We start from the raw sequence: 23,689 nt of genomic DNA on the forward strand, positions 1-23,689 counted from the left end.
AAAAACATGAGGAACATAGAACTACAGCTGAATTATTAAGACAACAATTTACCTCTATTGTGAATGTCACAGAGATTGATCTAACCAGAAATTGCAAAATCAACATACTGCGTAAAAGCTTAACTTGTCATTCTTACTCACTACAGGCAACATTCATAGCTGGTGCAGGCTTCAGTGTTAAGTAACAACTGCGTTTAAACTGTAAGCTGATCGATGCTCAGCTGCTCTGTGTCTGATGACTAAATCCCTGCATGTTTGGAAGTAGACTACATTACACACACACACACACACACGCACACACACATGCACACACACACGCACACACAGACTATTGTTAGCTCTAATTTGACACATTTTGTTGCCTCAGCAACCAGTTGATGTCATCTACTTCAATGCGATGAATTTGTGAGATAGTGAGAGGCGACTTAGTGAGACAACAGAGAGCTTCGATGGTGGAAATGAGATAAAGAGGGGAGCAGAGGAGGACGGCACTAGTCTCTCTGCAGAGTGATTATGACAATGAAGTTAAACGGCATCTGCTAACTCACCTCGAATAGTCACATATACAGCGTTTCAATGTTAACCAAGGCTGGACAACCTCTGCTTAAAACAGAAAAGGAAATGTTTTAACATGTCTGACCTTTTCATTGATATGTTTAGGATTGATAATGCCGTCAAAGCAATATTTAAATCATATAAAGGCACTGGCTCAGCAATGTTTAAGGTTTTTGGAACAAAGACGTAGCATAACAAATCCCATGTGTAGTCGACTTTAGCATTTTATTTCCAAACATATATTTATTTTAAATCTCCTAAAGGTGTGAGAATTCAATTTAATTGCAACTTATCTTATAACATGGTAGCTATACTACAAATGAAGCCATAGAGACAAGAATCAGGACTATCACATTATAAACTATATGCTCCTCTATTTTTATTTTATTTATTTTTTTTTTGAGACGGGGATCCACCCCGAACAACCTTGAAAATCCTATTACAGTTTCAGGTTTTTTTTTTTTTTTTTTTCAGCAGCGGTTGCCATGACAACAGTGCATTTTATTTCTGGCTCCTTTGAAAATGGTGTGTGTGCGCGAGATCAGAGATCCCAAACGTTATGTAAGACGTTGTGCACTGTTCCAGACTGGGGTTTCCTGCTGCAGAGAACCTAAAGAAATTAATTACAGGGGAATGGCGTACACTCGAGGTGCATCGACACTGCCTCCCTGTTTATCTTACAGCTTTTTACCACGTACTGGAAGGATGCAGGCAGCGACTGCTATCTATCAAATCGCCATGCAGGAAAGCCAGGCATGAGGAAAGATACTATTAATGATGCGGCTCATTTTCACACGTTTTTGTTGAAAAGGTCTTGTATCGTGATGGGCTACGGAAAAACAGAATTAAGACGAGATTTGTGTGAGGATGTGTGAGAGACAAGATAATATGTGTGTGCTTTGACAAAAAAATTAAAAATAAAAAAAATCTACAAGATTTGGCAAGACCCTGAAAACTCAAATCATTGTACTATCCCAGCTATTAAAAACAATTCACACCATACATGAAATGTCTGCACGTAGAACAAGATTACCGTAAATTACCGTAATGATGCTAATATTGGATTTAGTGTCATTACGGTAATTTAATGATTTATCGATGATTAGGAGCAGCCTGTGCATGAATACTTAACATAAGCTGCTGAGGCGTGGCTTTCTATGGACAAATTTATGTAAGATTAAATAAAGTATTAGCAAATGTAACTGTACTAGATAGCTCTTATAAAGTGAAGCTAGTTCACGTTACGCCTGGAGTCATTTTGACAAACTCTCTTAAAGTAATTGTAAATCTCCATGGTTTAAAAAAATCAAAAAAGGCCTAAAACATCGGGTTTTAAACGGTGGTGTTGATTTTTTATCAGTGAACAACACAAATAGCTTCACATGCCGTCAGGTTAAAGTGAGTACCGAGCAGGTGAACGACCGGTGTGTGTGTGTGTGTGTGTGTGTGTGTGTGTGGAGGGTCGGAGGGAGGAGAGGGCGGGAGAGATGCTTTCGGTAGCAAAAGGAAAAACAACGCAAACACGGCGTTGTTTGAAACGTGCAAAAATACTTTCGATTCGTTATGAGACCATGGCGGAGTAAATTAGACCCTGGCTGGCCACCCTAGCATTAACACTGTAGGTGAAACCCTGCAATAGGGAAACAATTGATTATTTTTAGCGGGATTACAGCACAAAGCGGCAACATGTCACGATTTAAATGATTACTTGTTAGAGCGTGTGATAATTCAAGTTGATTAAATAATAATTCAGTATCCTCTAATTCGTTCTTTCTTTGAGCTTTGGAATAATCTTTTTCTAAAGTGAAAACCTTTTTATTTCTCTCAGCTTTCAAGAGTTTATTAATAAAGTCTGGGTGGCAATTTCCAAAACCAAATATCTGCAGCGTTAACGTTAATAAAACTTTGAAATTAAAAATGAAGACAGATACTGGATATTCAGCAGGAACGCATTAATTAGCAGTTTCAGAGTTTCCGAACATTAGCATTGGCAGAGTACAAACCACAGATCATTGACTCACAACAGCTCTCGGAGGCTAAATATAAAACTCCAGCGCTTCCTCCAGTTGCTTTGTCACTGAAGGCACACGTTTTTTGTTTTTCTTTGTTTTGTTTTTTTTACCACAGATTATAGTGGCCACAGCATTAATTAGGGCATCTGGAGAAGGGTACTCTCATTCTATAGAACTGTATGGCCTATGTTTGCAGGGAGCACGATCAGAAAGTACGCAATCATAGTACCACTGCCCTGATATAAATATGGATTTGAACATGTTTTCCCTTCTCACTTTTATGTGTTGGGTATAGAAAGCTTTTGGAAACTAAGAGCTTAATATTCTTATAGTACAGTATGAACATAATAAAGAAAAACCCGCGGGAGACTAATTTACCCAAGACAAGCAGAACAATAGATTTTAGGATGTTGGACTGAACTCTTTAACCCCACGTACAGGAGCTACCAAAGTTTCCCATCTAAAAGTCTCTTTGAAGTCAAGAAAAATGTGTTAGAAGTGCACTTCCCTTCAAAGATAATTAGGTGTACAGCTAACAACGACTGATTCTCCACCAAACGTCTGCTTTATATTCCACAGGAGTTGGTTCTTCTTCTTTTTTTACTAAATCAGTGGGATTGGTTTAGGAACCTGATCTTCTTTTCCAATCAAGTATTATATTGGATGACATGGAACAAACTGGGCTATTGTTTTTAAAAATGAACCTAGTAACTGTGGCTGATCTAAGAGCCTTCAAGCTGCTTTTTGAAGTAGTGTATCAGTCTGTAGATATAGCCCACATTTCCGACATCATTACAGATGTTAACCTCCCCAAATTATACCTTTGAACTTCTCGCTTAACATGGTTTGTCCTTTGCAAAGAGTGTTTGCTCACATTACAGGTCTTTCGGCATATACTGTGCTGGAGATGGGATTAACTAGGATAACAATAGAATAATAAACTTTATGTACATCAATGTACATGCATATAAAAAAGTGTGCCTCTGAGAAAAAGAGATTTGTTGTCATTAGGGAAGTGGAATAGATGCGTAGAGTACCCCATGGGAGTATTAATCCATCTTCCTAGAGAATGCAATAACAGTTCAATTTATGGGGATTTGGACTGGAAATAGTAATTGTGGTTGCCAACAATTCTTTCTTCAGCTTGATGGATCTCATGTTTATCTTGTTTTTTTCCCCTTCTCTGAAACAGACCAGAAGTTTCCATCTTGGTCCCCGTCTCGAAAGGTCAATGAAGGCAGACGCCTCCCTCCAGCCAGGAACATGAAGGGCTTATCGGGCAGCCGTTCCCAGCACCAGATTCCTTTACCCCATGGCTTGGACTACGATCCCTACGTCCATGACGTCCACGCGCACCATGGCTCCGACTCCCGCCACTCGTCCTACCTGCTCAGCCCCACAGAGAGCTGCCCCATGGACTTCCACCACCGCTACTCACCACGCAGCTCTATCCACTCTGACTGCATGATGATGTCCCCTGTCATGATGCCTCCAACTGCTGCGTCTGACCACATCTCCAGCAGCACCTTCCCCAGAATGCACTATAGCTCTCAGTATTATGACTCAGCCACACGGGATGACTGCGCTGCCATCACAGCCTCTGCCACCTCCCCAGCTGTCGCTGCTGCTGCAGCTGCGGCAGCTGCCTCTGCCCACCACGCTGGCACCAAGAGCAACCGCCTTCCTGCTAACCTACTGGACCAGTTTGAGAAACAACTGCCATTACACCGCGACGGCTTCCACACGCTACAGTACCAGCGCACCTCCACCACCACTGAGCAACGCAGTGAGAGTCCCGGCCGCATCAGACACCTTGTTCATTCTGTCCAGAAGCTCTTCACCAAGTCCCACTCCTTGGAAGGGTCGTCCAAAATGAATGGCACAAAGGGTGATATTATAGGAGGTGGAGGGGGAGCAGGGGGTTATCACCATCATGGTCACCACTCCACCAAACATGGTAGCAAGAGGAGCAAGAGCAAAGAACGGAAGCACCGCTCTGGAGGTTGGTGGAGCTCAGATGACAACCTGGATAGTGACAGCACCTACCGCACACCCAGTGTCATGTCGCGGCACCACGGGGAACATGTCAGCCACTGCTACCCAGATTCCATGCACAGCCACCACTTTGGAGACCTGTCACTCAAGACATCCAGGAGTAATAATGATGTCAAGTGCTCGGCCTGTGAGAGCATGGCCATGGCACCTGAGGGAAAGTTCATGAAGAGGAGCTCCTGGTCAACACTAACAGTCAGCCAGGCCAAAGAGGCCTATAGGAAGTCATCGCTTAATTTAGAGAAACCCATGATGCACACGGACCTCAAGCCTTCATCGCGGACATGTCACTACCTGCAGGTAAGTGGTACATTTCTTTATATATGTCCTAAATGGACAAACTTATTAATTAAAGAGTTAAATTAAGGCTTTTTATGTCATAGTGTGTGTGGATGGTAGTTTGCAGCGAAATGCAGCGGTCACAGAGGTCATTCACTTTCATTGGAAGATCACTGAGTCAAAACGTCAACGTCTAAGTTGTGTCAGTTACTGTATGTATGTAAGCGCTTAAAAAACATGAAATTTAGATTGTGTTGTTTTAGCTATTTAACCACACACAAAAGAAAAGAAACAGTACTTAAGGCTGAATTTCAGTGGTAGATTGAAAGGGCAGTGAATGCATATAAACCCTGAGCCTCACCTATCTGAAAATATAACAAACAATAATTGAGATCAATATCCACTCATCCCCGTGAGACCCTTGTGAGTAAAATGCAGTGATTGATGTATTGATTAGAAATCCTGCCAGGGAGGCTTCTGGATTCTCCCTTTCTTTCTGTTTCTCTCCTGAGGGCAATTACAGTGTCCACAAGTGTGAGAAGTCAATATATTTAACTGGGATTCCCTTTTGTGTGGTCACCCCAGGGAGCTATTGTCTATTAAGACGTGTAGAGTTCAATTGCCCGAATCAATGTCATATGGGCAAAGCACCGAGCTAAACGGCAATTTAAAGAACTCACAGGTTTGGTTTCTTAACGAAAAACACATGCTGTTCAGCCGGAGGCTGTTCACAACCCCATAAATAGACATTATATTTTAGGCCCCTGTCTTTGCTTTTCCACTGACATACTAACTATAGCTGTTGGGCCACAGGCACTGGGTGCTAAAACACAGTCAAAAGCCAAGTGTCTGCGCTTTCAGCCATCTTTGATTCAGATTCTTTTCATTTTTAATATTTAGCACTGAGAAACACTTTTATCCACGGTGACTCACAGTGGATGCAGTATTAAAATATTAAGCTTAGAGTACTGATTCAAATAGCTTGACATGAAGGTAACTTAAGGCCTACAAATAATGCAACATGCTGATATGAATTTCAGAGCCTTATGAAATGTGAATTAGACTTAAAGAAGAGGCATCATTAGGCTGAATCACATTAGTGCACTGGCTGTGTGCACCTCCTGAGAACACTCCTCCTGGGAAAAGCTGTCCTGACTTTACCTCAGTTTGATCGATGGACTTAAGAAAAAAGAAAAACATATACACCGATCAGTCATAACATTATGACCACCTTCCTAATATTGTGTAGGTATCCCTTGACCCTCCAAAACAGTTGTGGCTCATCAGAGAATGGACATGGGCCTTCTGAGGGTGTCCTGTGGTGTCTAGATACAGAATGTTGTTATTGGGGGCCTTTGGGTCCTATGGGTTGAGGGGAGGGGCCTCGGTGGATCATCCCACAGATACTTGATCAGTTTAGGATCTAGTGAATTTGGAGGCCAGGTCAACACCTTGTGCTGTTCTTCATGTTTTTTTGAGTTGTTCCTAAACTGCTTTAGTGTGTGTGCCTGTGTCAGGCTGCATCCTCCTGGATATGGCTGCTGCCATCAAGGAGTGTCATTGCTGTGGGGTGGGGGTGCCTGGTCTGGTCTAGGTGGGTGCTACATGTCTAAGTAACATCCACACAAAAGCCAGGGCCAAAAGTTTCCCAGCAGAACACTGAACCGTCACATGATGGTCAATGTTATTTACTTTTCCTGTCAGTGGTCATAATGTTGTGGCTGATCAGTGTATGCATGCAAGGAATCAACATTACTACCTCTGTTTTTACTAGTAACAATGGTTTTGAATGGTCCTCCATTCATATAAACATATAAATGGCTCTTTCTGGATGTATCCTTGTACATGCTTGTAGAGGGAGAAGACGATGAGCCTTCAGTACATGGATTTTGATGCTATGTGATAAAAAGTGCAGTTGCATGTGTGCAACAGGAAGCCTCCGTCAATAGAGAGGCTCTCTCACTGGCATCTGACAAGCGTATGCGTCAGCAGGCAGGGATCCTGGAGCTGCCACATGGGCACATTGTGCACTGAGCGTGTCCACAGTGAGAGCCTCATTCAGTGGAATAAGTGAGGGGAGATCTGTACAGATGTTGTGGTCAGCACGCTGGTCAGCAGCGCTCATCAGATTTTGTCTATTTGATGTCTGGGCCCTTTAGGTCTATGTCCACTAGTGATAAGGAGGACAGCTTGTGTGGTGAAAGCTGTTGACATGATCTTATTTTAGCAAGTGTCAAGCCTTTGGGCCGGCCTTCCAAGGCAGGGAAGGTTAGAGTGAAGCTTACATGATAAAAAAAAAAACAACAACAACGAAAACTTTGCATGAAGGTGAGAAACAGCACTAAGTGTGACTTAAAGTTTTTAAATAATGTTTTTAACATGCTTTAGCTCATCCTTGGTTTACAAATAGTCTGCGCTGCGCGTTACCTTTCATGCAGAAATAAAATCTGTTGGGAGATGGCAGGAAATTTGAAAAGGGATGACACATAATCCAGATGTCTCCATTAGAGTTTCTACTGTAACAACCCTAACGTTTGAGCAGGTGTCCTGCTTCTGACAGATGTGGACATTTCAACAAACTACGTCTCTTGGGGCACCTGCACTCAGAGAGTTTGGTACTATATGCTAAAATCACCCGACAAGAGTTTATCTGTGAGTTCATGCTCCAGGTAAAATTATGGAGGCAACTGGATAATAGACTGCACTTCTGTCAGTGGGTGTTTAACATTCAGCTGATTTACATGCACCTGCCAGTACTAAAGAACCTGTAAAAACATTACCTCTGAACTGAGTAAACTGCATTCAATAGCCAACAACTAACCGGCAAACTGTGAGATGAAATTACAGGACTCCGGCATTTACAAACAAGTAATTGTTCAGCCATGTCTAAAAGGCCACTGTGTTCTTTTTGTCCTTTTAACTGGATGCGATAATTTCATATCTGCTGCATGGTGCTATGGAACGCCTTTCTGCTTTGAGAAGATGTATCCCAAGGATGTTTTTCTACAAAGTACCCTCAGTGTGGTAGTAACAAATGATGGCGTAAAGCAGCTTGTCTGTCTAGCTGCCTCAGAGGCACAGCTGAACAGGTTATTTCAGGTGAAATGAGCACAGAAATAAGGTAATGCTAATGAGCTGGCGCAGAGCGTCCATGAGTGATGACTGCCTTGTTAACCACAGCCCCAGACGATCAATGGTTGCACATTAGGATGGAAAATATATATTTTTTTACTTTATTGCTGTCTTAAAGAGTAATTAATTTAGTTTCCTGACTATAGTTGCATTTTATTCTACTCAAGTGGGCGAGGGTAAATGTATGCAAAGCAGATTGGTGTGTGTGATAGTTTTCATGGGTCTCTTTTTGTTACCGTGCCAAGTTAGGCAAAGTTGAAGTGTACTCCCTTAGGTCTAATATTCATAACACTTGCACACTGAACAATCATCATTCATTTTCCTTTTTGCAAAATTGGTGTTCAGGGCTGAGGCAGTCAGCTACACTGCCCCAGACCAGTTCATTTGTTTTGAATTCAAAGGAGACTTTTAGTAGCATATGGTCCGAATGATTCAGAGCCCGTTTCATCTTGACTGCAAAACCAGTCTGGGAAAATAGCTTTAACAGATGAGGGTGGAACCAAGAGAGAGCTATTATTAGCATCTCTAATGCCTTCTACTTTTTCCCCATTTGTCACCTCCCACTGAGGAGAAAAGTGTTCATCTAAGTGTCTCACGGTTTCTACTCTTTCACCTGTCTACCCGGCCGAAGAGGGCTGTCAAGTAAGAGAGGATATTGGGTGTTAAAGAAAGAGAGAGGTGGATGGAAGTGATGGTGAAATGATTACTCTACCTGCAGGCGAAAAACAGGAGTATCAGCCACTCTGCTTTCTGTGAGAATCGTTCAGCAAGTGTGGCAGAAAAACAGCCAAGCTGTATGATTGGGTAAAGTGAGGAAGTGGCAGAGCATTAAGGACAGTCCTGTGCCTGGGGCTGTTGTTTCAAGAGCTAAGACTGCCTTGCCCACTGGGACAACTGCACCACACACTGACACAGTGTTGTACTTGCTACATGCCTAATCAATACGCTGCCAGAACATTTAGTGAGTGACACACTGCCATCATAAATCTCCATCTTCAGTAGGAGGAAACCACGGCATATCTGTGAGGAAAACTGATTTAGATCCCTCATTAGCAGTCTGACTTTGTCCACATTAATCATCGTTCGATCTGAGTAAAATCTGAGAAGCGCAAATGTAAACAGCGTAATCGCTATAATAATCAAAAACAGAGGGTAATTGCTTTTAAGAGCTGAAGTGGATAGACATTACGTTGATTCCTACTGCATTACAGTCTAATTAAAACTCAGTGGTTTTCAGTTCATGAGAACCCTGGTTACATGTAGATATTCGCAGTAATAATAGCACAGTGTTAAGTAATTAGCAAACAATCAATTAATAAATGAACCAGTACATTAATTCTGATGCTGTTGAGAACTCCTGTTTGGAGTTATTATAAACCAACCATTTTTTATACGTATTTTAATGTTGATTATTTCAGTAGTTTTTAATTACTTTCTACTTAGAACAGATTGTCAAAAGTGCTAATCTGGATGTTCGTCAATGATAATTTCAAAGCGATGTTCTATTGATGACAGTGTAATGGTTTAAAAGTTACAGCTTGAGCCTTGAGGGTATGATTAGCAGCCCTAGAAACACACATCACCACCAAAGGTATGAGAGAAATTTTACGATTTTATTTTGTGTGTGTGTGTGCAAACATAAGCGACGAAATATGTTTCAACTTTCCTATTCAAGCAGATGATGATTACTTATTGGCTGATCCAGAAATGTGCTGATGATGCTCATCCAGTAGTTCAGATCATTTTTTTTAATCAACCAACTACTGACTACAAAACATTAATTAAATAAGTGAATTGAACTGCATACTGTATTATTGTTATTGTATTATTGTTAAACAGCTGACATACTACTTGCATTATCATTTTTGGTCAAATGGGACAAAAAGAATTTCCCCATGTGGGATCAATACAGTATAACAAAAAAAAAAAAAACAATGTCTTTTAGCATTTAGATTAGAAAGTACCTTCAATGATGGATACATTAGTGGGTCAAACAGACTATGGATGCCTGTAGCATCTTAAAATATTCATTTCAAAGAAAGAATATCTTCAGATCACAAAAGAGAATGCAGTTTTCTTAACGATACCGAATGTAGAGGTAAGCACCATCTAGCAGTGAAGTTACAATGTGCAGCTAACTGAATAACCCCCACCTTTATCATCCAAGCATGAAGGAGAACCTGTGGTGGCCACTAAAACCTTCAAGGTCCTCTCTCTAGACCCAAAGATTGGTTTGTCTGTTTCCATGTGGAAACACCACTCCTGAGGAAAGACCTGGATATGGACGGCTCATTCTAAGCTAAGGAAAACTCAACAAATCTTATTTTTAGGCAATAATACATAAATAAAAAACATGCTTATGAAAATTCCACGACCCTGTTAAAGTATGGGTGTTATCTTTCACACTCTACTTTGACCGTAGGTGTTTAGAGAGTGTAAGAAAACCTGGATATCTAGAGGAAAGCAGACATGAACACAGCAAAAAAAAAAAAAAAAAAATGCTTAAACTGCATAAGTCTCGTTGCTAAGGTAACCCTCACAGCCCACAGCATCATTTTATCTCTGCGTATACATTAAACACACAGTGCATGACGAATTCCCTCACCGGAATCAGTGCTTCTGGTTATTACCACCCCCACTAGTCGAAAAAATACAGATGGGACAAGGCCTTCACTTAGCCTCTCCCACATACTTCCAGCCAGCGTCAGGCTAATAAACAGTGGTTACCCAGTCCTTGTGTTTATTCTAGACAAAGTGCTGATGCTGCCGAAGCTAAAGCCCTGCACTTAGAGTAGCAAAATATGTTACATGAAAGACCAAGCTGATGAAAGGTATTTAGAAGAGGAAACAGAAGTAATGAACCATGGCTAGCAAGCTTGAATCGATGTCACAAGAAAATTACTCACACTGTAACTTAAATCTGCCTAATCTACTTCCTCCCTAAGAGGCTTTGAATTCATCTCATGTGCTTCAGGTACAATAAACACATCATTTAGCCTTCTAAGAGATCACACCTTTTTAGATGTATAAAAATCTTCATCACAGCCTTTTTTCTTTTTATGCCACACCGGGAGTAGCTGAATGCATCAAAGCTGTCATTGTCAATAGAAAACCTTACGATGAAACCAGCTTGAATGCCGTCAGCGAAGTCAGAACAGTAAAGAGAAGCCACAAGTATATTATTCACGTCTTAACTATAAGATGTTAGTCATTAAGGCGACAGTTTGCAATAGTTTCTTTTTCTTGGGTATTGTGTAAACGTGTACTCTCACAGTGCAGCCTTTATCTGTTACTATCGTCTCACTATTTAAGTCAGAAAGCATCCTCGTTGCACTTCATCTGTCACTTACTTTGCACATTTCAGCAGGTGACAACGGTGTGTCTAACACACTGCGGTGAGAATTAGTTAGTAACACGGTATGAGATTCCTGCTTCGTAAAAAAAAAAAAAAATTCCAGTTTTGAGACACCTTTTTCCCTTTAGACATGTAGGTGTTAAGATCATCACGATATACACTCACCGGCCACTTTATTAGGTACACCTTGCTAGTACCGGGTTGGACCCCCTTTTGCCTTCATAACTGCTTTAATCCTTCGTGGCATAGATTCAACAAGGTACTGGAAACATTCCTCAGAGAGTTTGGTCCATACTGACATGATAGCATCACGCAGTTGCTGCAGATTTGTCGGCTGCACATCCATGATGCGAATCTCCCGTTCCACCACATCCCAAAGGTGCTCTATTGGATTGAGATCTGGTGACTGTGGAGGCCATTTGAGTACAGTGAACTCATTGTCATGTTCAAGAAACCAGTCTGAGATGATTCGCGCTTTATGACATGGCGCGTTATCCTGCTGGAAGTAGCCATCAGGAGGTGGGTACACTGTGGTCATAAAGGGATGGACATGGTCAGCAACAATGCTCAGGTAGGCTGTGGCGTTGACACGATGCTCAATTGGTACTAATGGGCCCAAAGTGTGCCAAGAAAATATCCCCCACACCATTACACCACCACCACCAGCCTGAACTGTTGATACAAGGCAGGATGGATCCATGCTTTCATGTTGTTGACGCCAAATTCTGACCCTACCATCCGAATGTCGCAGCAGAAATTGAGACTCATCAGACCAGGCAACGTTTTTCCAATCTTCTATTGTCCAATTTTGGTGAGCCTGTGCGAATTGTAGCCTCAGTTTCCTGTTCTTAGCTGACAGGAGTGGCACCCGGTGTGGTCTTCTGCTGCTGTAGCCCATCCGCCTCAAGGTTCGACGTGTTGTGCGTTCAGAGATGCTCTTCTGCATACCGCGGTTGTAACGAGTGGTTATTTGAGTTACTGTTGCCTTTCTATCAGCTCGAACCAGTCTGGCCATTCTCCTCTGACCTCTGGCATCAACAAGGAATTTGCGCCCACAGAACTGCCGCTCACTGGATATTTTCTCTTTTTCTGACCATTCTCTGTAAACCCTAGAGATGGTTGTGCGTGAAAATCCCAGTAGATCAGCAGTTTCTGAAATACTCAGACCAGCCCGTCTGGCACTAACAACCATGCCACGTTCAAAGTCACTTAAATCACCTTTCTTCCCCATTCTGATGCTCGGTTTGAACTGCAGCAGATCGTCTTGACCATGTCTACATGCCTAAATGCATTGAGTTGCTGCCATGTGATTGGCTGATTAGAAATTTAAGTTAACAAGCAGTTGGACAGGTGTACCTAATAAAGTGGCCGGTGAGTGTAGAAGCATTGTCATTAATTAGTTAGTTGAATTAGGTAACAATAAAATGTATTGTGTGGTTAGACTACATTAACACATACACAGATATATATTAAAATAAATATTTCTTCATTTTAAAACTACAAAATGTCCAATCATCCGCGTCCACAGTCCACCCCACCCAATTAGTGGGGTCCATAACCAAGACAGCATCAGAGCAAACAGAATGGATTCGTCTACTTTCTCCTGTCCTAGCCTACCTAATATGATCTGCAATTCATCTGCCTAAATGTCTATAGCTGCCTCCCGCATAAGCATTTATTTAAATAAAAAAAAAAGAAAAAAAAAAAGAGAGAATGATCTGATCTGGTTGTACTCATTTTATTCAGATGTTGTGAATCTCTGGGGAGGTGTGATCTCAGCAGAGCTGTGTCGTGGTTTGCTTCCAGAGCTCCACTCAAGCCGAGTCACGCAGCATTCAGAAACGTTTTCGTTCTGAAACTAATCGTTAAGTGTGACACAAGTGTTAAACCTAAACTTGTTTAAATTTAACAACAAGTCAACTCATTTAACAAGTTTAAAATGTCCACATCTTCACTAATAAACTTCATGGACTAAAAACTGCAAACTGAAATGTGCTTCACCGATTCATTACTGGAGAAAATTATGTAGATACACTAAACTTGCAGAGCTTTATCACGCACTTGAGATCTTCTCAACTTGTGGATCTTGTTAATTTTCAAAGCTACATTAATGTTTCTCATCCGAAGCACGACACAAAGTGCCTGTTCATGGTGGCAGATGGGAACTTAGAGAAACCCACTGGGTCTGATTCTCCTGTGTACAGTCAGGCTAAGCACTGGGCTTGTTTAATTTGAGAGCCTGGGCTGAGAGGTGAATGAAAAACTGAGACCAGGGATGTGAATCAGCTTATCCAACTTCTTGTCTGCTACACTGCTCACACTCGTTTGGCTAATTGGGCCCGATTGTACTTGCAAATAATATCTTACTTATACAAGCCTGTACAAGCCTGATATTTTGTCTCTGAGCACAACAACCCACTGTTACATCTTTACTCATGCATCACCATAGATTCTTCCATAAAGTAAAAAGTAATATCTTTGAAAATTACAACATACTGTAACATACATACAACATACTGGTTATGATTGTGTACGGAGTATTTAATGCAGATATGTTATCTCCTACAGGTGCCCCAAGACGAGTGGAGTGGATACCCAGGTGATAAAGATGAGGAGATTCCTTGTCGGCGGATGCGAAGCAGTAGCTATGTCAAAGCTATGGGAGAGGTGGATGATGAAAGTGGGGACTCTGACACCAGCCCAAAGACCTCTCCACAGAAGGCCATTCGGCCTGATGCCCTTGTCCTCAAATCAGCCATGCAGAGACACCATTTAGACTCCCAAAGGTAGGCCTGGCTGCCCAGCTCATTATGTCTGTGCCACAGTTAAGTGTTGATTTAAATATCTTTCAGCTTTTTCATGCCACTGTTAATGGATTTATGGATGCTCAGAGGGCATGCACAAAGCAAGATAAAACGATGAAAAAGACTGCAGTGTATTTCACACATTTTAGAAATTTTCCTCACAACATTCTTTAAAATATATTATTACTCACTGTCGTAACTCAGGAATTGGTGTTTTCTCTAGGGTCAACCCTTAAATTTTATTGCGCGATGCAATTTTGAGGACGAAAAACGTGCATGTTGGCTCCAGTGACTAACAAAGATACTAGTAAATGGTCAGCAGGGATAACCTTCACAGCGTCACACATTTACCAACGCACACAAACACATACTTGTGCCTCAGCACACAAATAAGGTGGCAAAGCTGAAGTGCTAAGACATGCCGAGTGTTGGTGCAAGTAGTCCAGTCAGAAAACCTGTGAACATTCAAACTGGTAAAACATTTATCTAAGGAGTAAACCTTGCAGTCAGTAGTGGTTTAAATTCACAGCCACAGTCCTTTTCTTTCTATAAATTGTCTTAAACTGACTCTGGATGCCATCCAAGTAAAACTGTTTTCTGCTGATGCTACAGCTTGTTCCCAAGAGATTTTAAGATATGTGACATTATGTGGGGATTCCAAGTGAGGCTGCTTTGCAAAATAAGAGTGCCAGCATTTGTGATTGTTTGTAATATCATTTTATGGTTGCCTGGACAACTGTATCAAGCCGTTCTGTGCTTAGTTTTCTGCTTATTTTTATAATAACACTATTAACTTGCTCTTCATTGTTCGCTAAGTGTTTGACCCGCGACTGCGTAATGAGATTGGTTATAGTAGAGCTTTAGTGAGAAACGTAGTAACAGATGGGTTTGCATTTGTGACCTTTTTGAGTGTTTTCCCAATACTGAACACAGACACTATGCCTCATCCACACTTGTTGACAAGTCTGTAGGAAAAGCGTCACATTTACACAATGTCAGACTCACGACAGCAGGCTTAAATGTTGAAACCTTGACACATGGAATGACATCTATTAAAGTTATTAAATGGTTGTTTTGGAGACTGTAGTCTGTGGAGCTGTTAAACTGTACTGCGTTGCACTGACACATGTGTCTTTATATACTGTATATGGGGGTGTCTCATTGCGTAGTTTGTGCTCCAGAGGATGGAATTGCCTCACCTTCACACTGCAACTAGTTCCCATGGTTGCTCAGCTTGTTTTTAGTCACGATTATTGCTCTCGGATATGGCTTTCGGATGTAGCCAGATTCTGTGAACCTGGGGAGGGATCATGCATCCGTCATCCCTACTGCCACTCAGTGCTATTTTTGTTACCATCATCTCAGCGGGGTTCTGATCGCTTCTGCTTTAGTCAACAAACAAAACAGCCCTCTTGTTTTTTTATCCTCCGGTGGAGGATGTAATAATCTCTTATTATTGTAGCTCCAAGCTCTCATTGTTTCACTAATAAGAAGTAGAGCCAAGCTATACATGTTTGCAATAGTTACTGGATGGAAGAGTTACTGTTTTCTCCTGGGACACTTGGAGCTAGACTAGAAGCTAGTGACTCAAGTTGTTAAAAATAATGCACAGCTTGACACTTTTTATCATTCCGTTATGAATGAGGCATGCCATGCACATGAACGCAAACTACATAAATGTGGCTTTTGAATTGTCTCTCCCTACCCCCCTGTCCTTGTTCAGCCAGGGCTACCACTTGCAAACCACAAGAGATATGCGGCCCCACCCTAGCGTAACGCTGGACCCTGCCACCACCTTTCATCCCCCGCCCTTCCGTTCTCGCAACCAGAGCTACATGCGTGCCGTCAGCACCCTCAGTCAGGCTAGCTGCGTCAGCCAGGTGAGTCTCGAACACAACGCATCGTACGGAGGCAACATCTAGAGGCAAGAATGAGAGCTTGTGTTTTGCTGTTTTCTAACTAGCAGCTTTGTGTAGAGGGCAGCTGAGAGACAAATAAATATCCACAGGTGTCCATATTGGAGGTCCACAGCTGATTGTTAGCCTGTAGACTTAGCCACGCCATCTCAACTCAAGCTAAATGCTGCTCTGAACTAGGAATAGATTAACTGATAGCTTTCCTCTGAATCAGTTCCAGGCTCGTTTTGCCTACAGTTTTTCAAGTGTTCTGTGCCACAGAGAAATGTGAAGCTGTACATAACTGAGAAATTACAATATCACACCAGAGAAAAGGAATTTGCATTAGATATTTGGAATAAGTCACTGATAAATGATTTGTCAAGCTGTTGTTGTTATGGCATGCGGGCTAATTGTGTAGTTAACAATACCAGAAGGAGCAGTCTGTTTTGGTTAATTGAGCTAATTTTTGTCAAGTAAGGTACTCAGGTAGTAGATACTAAGCCTAGAGACTCAACAGTTTATTGTCTAACCTCACAATACACACCAACCTTTTCAGGTACCTGCTTCTTTAATACCCTGCTATGAATCTATACAGTTGGATCAGTTGTGCAAGTCTGTTTTGGACCTCCATGGTGGCACAAGACGTGGTTGCTACAGTAAGAAGATCTGTGACACAGCCAGCAACAAATCCTCTATATGGACAAGAAGGAGAGATTTTGGCCAAAAGAAGGGTTGTACAATAAGCTTACTCCTGTGGGTGCTAACACCCAGTTTAACAATAATGTTGAATCCCTGCTCATTTTTGTAATATACATTTGTATGGGAAATTCTGAAGTAATAAGGCAAGGTGGCATAATAATCTGCAACACAGGCTGTTGTTTTAAGGAAAGTGACTGAATAATTTAGTTAATTTTGTGTAATACACACAAGTGTATACAATTCATTACCGAAATAATACAGAGATTAGGACATGTGAATAGGACTATACAGAGTAGAGCAGGAAATGGACAGATAGCTCCTTTTCATATTGACATGATTTTGTTGCATGATCTCGACATCAGTATATTTCTAAGGCACCTGCTAGAGTTACAAGTCAAAGCATGTAGGCAACAGTGGGTTATTCTAACTTTCCATTTGGTAGCATTTAGTATACAGTATAGTACATCCTTGTCTTGGGGTTTGTGGTAAATTGAATGCTTTATAACACAAAATGGATACTTTTTCTGCTGTTTTTGCTGTCATCTGCATTTTTTTTTTTCATTTGATCTGACATTTATTCAGTTTAAGGTCGAAACTGACAGTGGCGTTTCCTTATGCTAACACTCCTTCATATTTGCTGTGCAAAGGGGAAGAATCAGAGTGAGAAAGAGAAAGGAAGAGGAAAAATTAAGGACTGCTATTCCTGTTTTTGTCTCTCAGGTGAGTGAGACTGAGATCAATGGCCAGTTTGAGTCAGTTTGCGAGTCCGTTTTTAGTGAAGTAGAATCCCAGGCCATGGAGGCCTTGGACCTGCCTGGTTCGTTCCGCACTCGAAGCCACAGTTACCTCCGTGCAATTCAGGCTGGTTATTCCCAAGATGACGACTGCTTGCCTTCAATGACATCCTCCACTGTCACTTCAACTCTCAGATCCACAACAGGTAAAACAATTCCCCCCCTAAATGAGAGAGGGCTTAGACCACATATCCTCATACATCCTATACATGCGCACAACCTTGACATACCTACATATGTACAGTGGGGAACCCTTGAGCTTCAGAGATGCCGGGCTGAGTGATTCCAGTTATTTTCTTTGGCAGCTACGGTGTGCGTGTGTTTGTTTTTGCCACTGCATATGCCCAACTGTTAAGATGGATTTGTTTGTGTGTTAATTTGCACGACCCATGCAACATTAGCCAAGCTTCTGGTTGGTCACTTGTGGTGTTGCTAAGCTATAGATTACGACATGGGTGGAGGGGGGGGGGGTTACCTTTCAGATGGCAACACGTGGCCACAGTACACAATATCATAACACAGCCACATTACATGGCATGCCTAAGAGGAACAGGCCTTACCCTAAGCATGTTAAACTGTGGTGTTATATATGTGTTGTGAAAAGCGTGTGAATTACTTAGGGAGGGGTGAAGTCCGAAACGGGCCAGGGGTAGGGGAGTGGTCGGATGTTGACATATTTGTGTTGAGAGGATACACTGGTCAAACCTTCTACCTGTCCTTCCCCTGCTCTGTTGTACCAACATATTAGCACATATTTTGCCGATGACCTTGTATTTGACCTCATGAAATAATAAAAAAAAAAAATCTAGTTACCGATTGAAGGTAAGTCAAAAAGGTCTAGAGACTAGAACATGTACACACACATGCTGGTTGCACAAAGGATCTGTCTGCTGATGGTATAGATGCTACAGTTTAAGAAGCTTGTATTTTAAAGAGTATTGTTGTACTATGTTGCATGAAACTCAAGTTTCTGAGCAGCGGCCAAAATAACATATAAATGTTATGTGAATGCAATAAAGGACTTCCTTAAGGTTCTTAATCAGCATTGTTTTCAACAAGTTTCCAGTTGCGTACTGGTCATATTCCATTGTTAGCTCCGGTTACAGTATGACATTAACATGTTTTGAAATTGATTGTCTGAAATCAATGTGTTTTCATTTGTTTTTAGTACACGCTGCTTTTTAATACAAAATGCATAGTATTTCAAGGTTTTGTGCGACACAGTGCGAGCAATATATCCATTAATCTAGCATTTCAGGTTCTTTGTGCAAGCAGTCTTTGCAGTAAGTCCCTCACTAAGTGTATTTGGTGTTTGCCTGCAAGAGTAAAGCTATGAACCCTATTGAAACATTTTTCTCTAATAACGTGCATTTTAAAATATTCTGACTTGGTTTTTATTGTTTTTGTACACTTTTCTGTCAATCTAACATTGGAGACATTTGCACTTTTGCTCATTTTGTTGGCTTTGTTTTCTTGTTCAATCTGGATTTTTTTTTGTTTTTGGAATCCTTTCATCTTCAATTGGGTTTCCATCTACAATTTCTTCGATGTGACAGAAGCACTGAGGATAAAGGAGTGTTCTCCAATCCCACCGTCTTATTTGCTGAACTCTATTCATTTACCTCTCTGCTCCAAATCTGTCTGCTCTATATGGGCTAAATTAAGCAGTTGACTGTACAGTATGTTGTGAAGTTGTATTTTGAAGAATAGCATGGTGCATAAATTACAAAAATGTCAGATAAGGATAAGGATATAGCAACACAAAAAGCTCCCTAAATGGTGATTAGTTATGTAGAGTACAATCACCTTACATTCAAGCCATATGGTAAATGATATATGTCCTTTGTTTTACTCTTTTCAAAATTAGATAAAATAACTCAACCAGACTTTCTAAGAAAATCACATATTCCTGGAATCACTTTTTTATGTTAGTCTAGTTTATAATTAAACTGTAAGCAGCTAATGAACCAAACCCTGAGGCTAGTAGGCCCTTGAGTGGGGAAGGGATCCCATGATGCTCCATAGGGCAGACGAGCAGCAAACCCCTCTCCATTTGACCATCCACCTCTTGAAGGATAACCAGGGGGAAAGAACAACTGGAGGCATCAATGATGATTGTCGCAGGTATTTTAATGTTGACACGCATACATATATCTATGTATATGTGTGTTTTTGCACTGCCTTCTCAGTAAAAATAATAGATACATAGAGTTTATATGTAGTTGGTAGAATTATCTCGTTAAGTTATCTTAATCTCATTAAGTTATCTCGGTTCCAAACAACTCATAAAACCTCAGACATTCAAATTGATTTTCTCTTAAACAATGATATGTAATATTGATTACACTGACGGATGTGATGCTGGCTTTTGTGAGTTGTTGACCGTGTCTCTATTATAAGTGTCCTTAGACCACATTGTAAGTGTAAAGTGTATGAGGGATGCACTTGACAAACGTTTCAGAATGTTTTCATGTCACAACCATAAAGTAGTGCTAAATGTTATCGCATTGCCACTGTCTCCAATCCTTTGTGAGAGCAGCATCTGCCTGCTGTACATGTGTGAACTTTATTTTTTTCTTTCCATGAAAATTTTACTTCTTTTAAAGGCCACATGTGGCAAATTCTGACCCTTGGCATTGAGTTTGTCAGCTGTCTTCGACTGTGGGATTGCAGCCTCTCCCTGGTGCAGCTCCAAAGGGGGAAGGGTGAGCCCTCCCCTCAGCGGGTTATTTAATACTCGACACGGTCTAATCAGCCACCTTGGACCTGATATGTTCAATAGGGTTCATATCTGCTTCTTGGCCCAGTCGGTTGTGATTCCTTTACTCCCTTTACATCTTTTCTTTTGCACAAAATGGCACATGTTTCGAGTCACTGAGAAACACTTGATTGGGTTGTTTTGAGAAAAGGGATCTCAGAAAATGAATTCATGATTTGATAATGATCTCTGTATTAATGTTTAATTCCACTCTTTGTTGTGCTGTGCAGTGAAAAGATGGAAAGAAGCCTTGAGATGACTGAGAAGGCAGTGTAAAAACATTGTGAAAAGCCTACAGTATGTGAGTTTATTCGCTATACATTGTTCTTGAAGACGTAAAGGGACACTAGAACATATTTCAAAACAAGTCTGTTTTGTGTATAGGCTCCAACATAATGTATTTCTGTACATGCAGTTTTGATTACCCAACCTATGCCTTTTCTGGATTTTTCCTAAAAACCTATTTCCAGACTGTAAATAAACAAAGTTATTTGTCAGAATGACTGTTGATAAGCAATGTCTAAAACATGTTAATAATTTAACCAACATTACACTCTACGACTCTAGTGCATTTGACCAGCACACCAGATACATGGGTGCTCATCCGTTAGTGAACCCTAACCGGAGCTAATCTTGAATTGCTTTGGAACTTGCCTCTCACATACTGTATGTTTTCCATAGATATATGTTTTGAAGTATTTTCAAGTTCAGAAATCAAATCAAATCACGCTCCAGCTGTTCCTTTCACCTTGAATGTCCTTCTGTTTGCATATTCACATTTCTCTTCCAGAGGGATATGATGTTGTGGATGGCACATCTTTACTAAATGACGACATGATAGAGGATGATGATGGTGCTAGCTCCTCTGCCTATGCGGAGCTCGAGAGGCTTGAGAGAGAGACTGCTGCTGCTCGCAGCCAGCACAGTACTAGTTCCACAGTAACAGCCATCTCTGTCCCGCCAGCATCCCCCCCTTCATACAGGGTCCCGACTGCCTCACCCATAGCCACCTCTGAGCCACCTGTTCCTCAGGCCATTCAGGCCTTCAAGGAATCTGCTAACATGGTCGCTGCATTCAACATGCAGTGGAAGGATGAAATCTCAGCAATGCGTTATGAGCTAGCAGAGCTGCGTAGAGATGTCTGTGGGGAACTGAAAACTTTCAACAGCAACTTCTTCAACTTTACTCAGTGCTACAATATGTGGACTTTGTGCCGGGAGCCTTGCAGCGACAGCACCACACAAACAGACGACAGAGTGTCCATAGGAATTCAAGCAGGCTCGAGCTGGTCTGTTCGACAGAATACGGAGGACAAGTCAGTGATGTGCCAACCAGAGCCGGCACCCTTCAGCATCATGGATTTTATGGACCCACCTCGAATTGAGATTATAGAGGGAACTCCTGAGAGCACTCCAGAGGGGTCAGGCAGCCCTGCCAGCCCTCTTCCAATAGAGGACTTTCCATGGGAGATCAACAAAAAGCAAAAGGCTCATAAGCAACCAGAAACAAGTGGCCACACAGGTGGCCACAGAAGCGCCAGTCTGGAACTGTGGAGCAGGAAGTACACCAGTGGACCCATGTCATATCTGTCTATGTCATTCTAATCATTCACATCCAACGCATACTGTAAAATGAGACAAGAAAGCCAGGGTAAACCCCTGATATTTATCAAGAAAGCAGGGCAATGCTGGCGTTAGATGTCCCTTTACTCTATGCAGACACAGAGTCTGTCATCTCTTGAACAGGTTACAATATTGTTCAAGCAATCTTTTAACAAGTGTCTTGCTTAGCCATGGAATATAGTAGAATGACTTTGTTTGACACCAGAATAAGGTGACATAAGAATGTGGCTGATATTCAGATCCTCAAGTGCCAACAAGTGCAGCATCATCTTCCCTCCCACTGTCTTAAATACCCAACCGTCAGAGACAAAGTCAATTCAAGTGGGAAAGATTGGAAATCCGAGGGATATTTAATGATAAAACTCAATAATCAGCCATTGTGTGGTGAGGCATATGTTGGTCTTTTTCCAGTTCATTCCAGTTTCTCTTCATGTAGAAACATCTTAAGCACCTAAATATACTGAAAAAATACTGTGAAAAACTTTATAAACCCTAGTTTTTTAACAAATGCATTAAAGAGGAATACATTATTTAAGAATATATTGATATATAATTTACTTTCTAGCTATCCTAATCAAAGCATTCCTTTGCCATGGCCTTCATCCATTTTGTAGCCAGTTCCAGGTGAAATGGGCCTTTTCGAAAATTTCCATCTTACAAAAAAAGTTCTTAGTGGTGACATGATGAACCACGCTGCATAAAGACGTAAATGTAAGAATTTAAAATTCGATAGTGCTGACAACAACTTATTATAACCCCTACAAAGGTTGTAAAAGTCTATTAACCTGGAACACTGTATGGATTGCACTGTCTCGAGGCTCTGAGGTCATTGTCCCTGACCAAAATTGCTTACTATGAACCGTTTTGACGGGCTACAGTCTAACAACATGTGGCGAGTAAAACAGTAAGGGGCATTCACAGTGATTATAAAGTCTGAATGTATTGGCTTCAGTTCACTCCTGCACAAACGGCATTCATGTTCAAACTCTACATGTATATAAATGTACCATTTTGTATATAGAGAAACTTATACTCAATACTCGTACTGTTTGCAGTTTCAAACATACTGTGTTCTGATGGGCTCAGAGGGGTTATAGTAATTGTGATTCTAAACAAAACGCAGCACTTTTTCCGGTCCTCAAGGTCTGTGTCCATTTATTTCATCATATTCATCACCCAGCTGTGTCTGCACCTCATATGGAAGGTGGTAGTTCATACCAATGTTGATAGACTGATGGTTTGTTTTATGGTAGCAACTAACCTATTCCCACTACATTTATTTCTAATTTTGGAGGAACTCTTCTATCAAAAACTGAATTAGATTTTTGTAAAAGTACATTTCAAGATTTGAACTAAATTCTACCATATTAACAAATTTAAAAATCACATTTCTCTAAAAATGGAGGATGGTGACGAGAGCAGTTCATCACCTCTGAAGGACAACAGAGAAACACTGGTCCCTGTTAAGTAGACAATCAGAGCCACTGAGGGCCTCTACCTCTCCCACATGTCCCCAGAGGTGCAGTATAGTACCACTGAATGTACTAACACCGCCTCACTAGTGATGGCTTAGCTGGGCTCCTGTTAAACCTTAATGGGTGGGAGCCCTCAATCAACTGCTATATTTGGCCAACCGCTCATTTTGTCTGTCACGAATAAAGTAATATTTGTCCATTAGCCACTGACATTCCCCTCAAACACTCATCCACTCCATTGTCCTGTTGTACC

At 41.3% G+C, this 23,689-nt stretch overlaps 1 protein-coding gene across 1 annotated transcript; it reads left to right on the forward strand.

The window, feature by feature from the left end:
• The first annotated feature begins 3,094 nt into the window (after nt 1-3,094).
• dlgap2b (discs, large homolog-associated protein 2b) lies at nt 3,095-22,142 on the forward strand. Its single transcript, XM_084560220.1, has 5 exons — nt 3,095-4,919; nt 13,954-14,171; nt 15,913-16,069; nt 17,507-17,726; nt 21,129-22,142. The coding sequence occupies exons 1-5, from the start codon at nt 3,657-3,659 to the stop codon at nt 21,941-21,943; spliced, it is 2,673 nt and encodes an 890-aa protein (XP_084416346.1). The 5' UTR covers nt 3,095-3,656; the 3' UTR covers nt 21,944-22,142.
• Nucleotides 22,143-23,689: the final 1,547 nt, after the last annotated feature.

This window comes from Chelon labrosus (assembly GCF_963514085.1).
Source record: "Chelon labrosus genome assembly, chromosome: 14".
NCBI classification, from domain to species: Eukaryota; Metazoa; Chordata; class Actinopteri; order Mugiliformes; family Mugilidae; genus Chelon; species Chelon labrosus.

Excerpts from the sequence above, each read along its gene's own strand:
- dlgap2b (XM_084560220.1), top strand. The coding sequence starts at position 3,657 with ATGGGGATTTGGACTGGAAATAGTAATTGTGGTTGCCAACAATTCTTT. Across the intron at positions 16,070-17,506 it reads AGGCTAGCTGCGTCAGCCAG|GTGAGTGAGACTGAGATCAA; the intron begins GTGAGTCTCGAA and ends TTTGTCTCTCAG. Across the intron at positions 17,727-21,128 it reads AACTCTCAGATCCACAACAG|AGGGATATGATGTTGTGGAT; the intron begins GTAAAACAATTC and ends TTTCTCTTCCAG.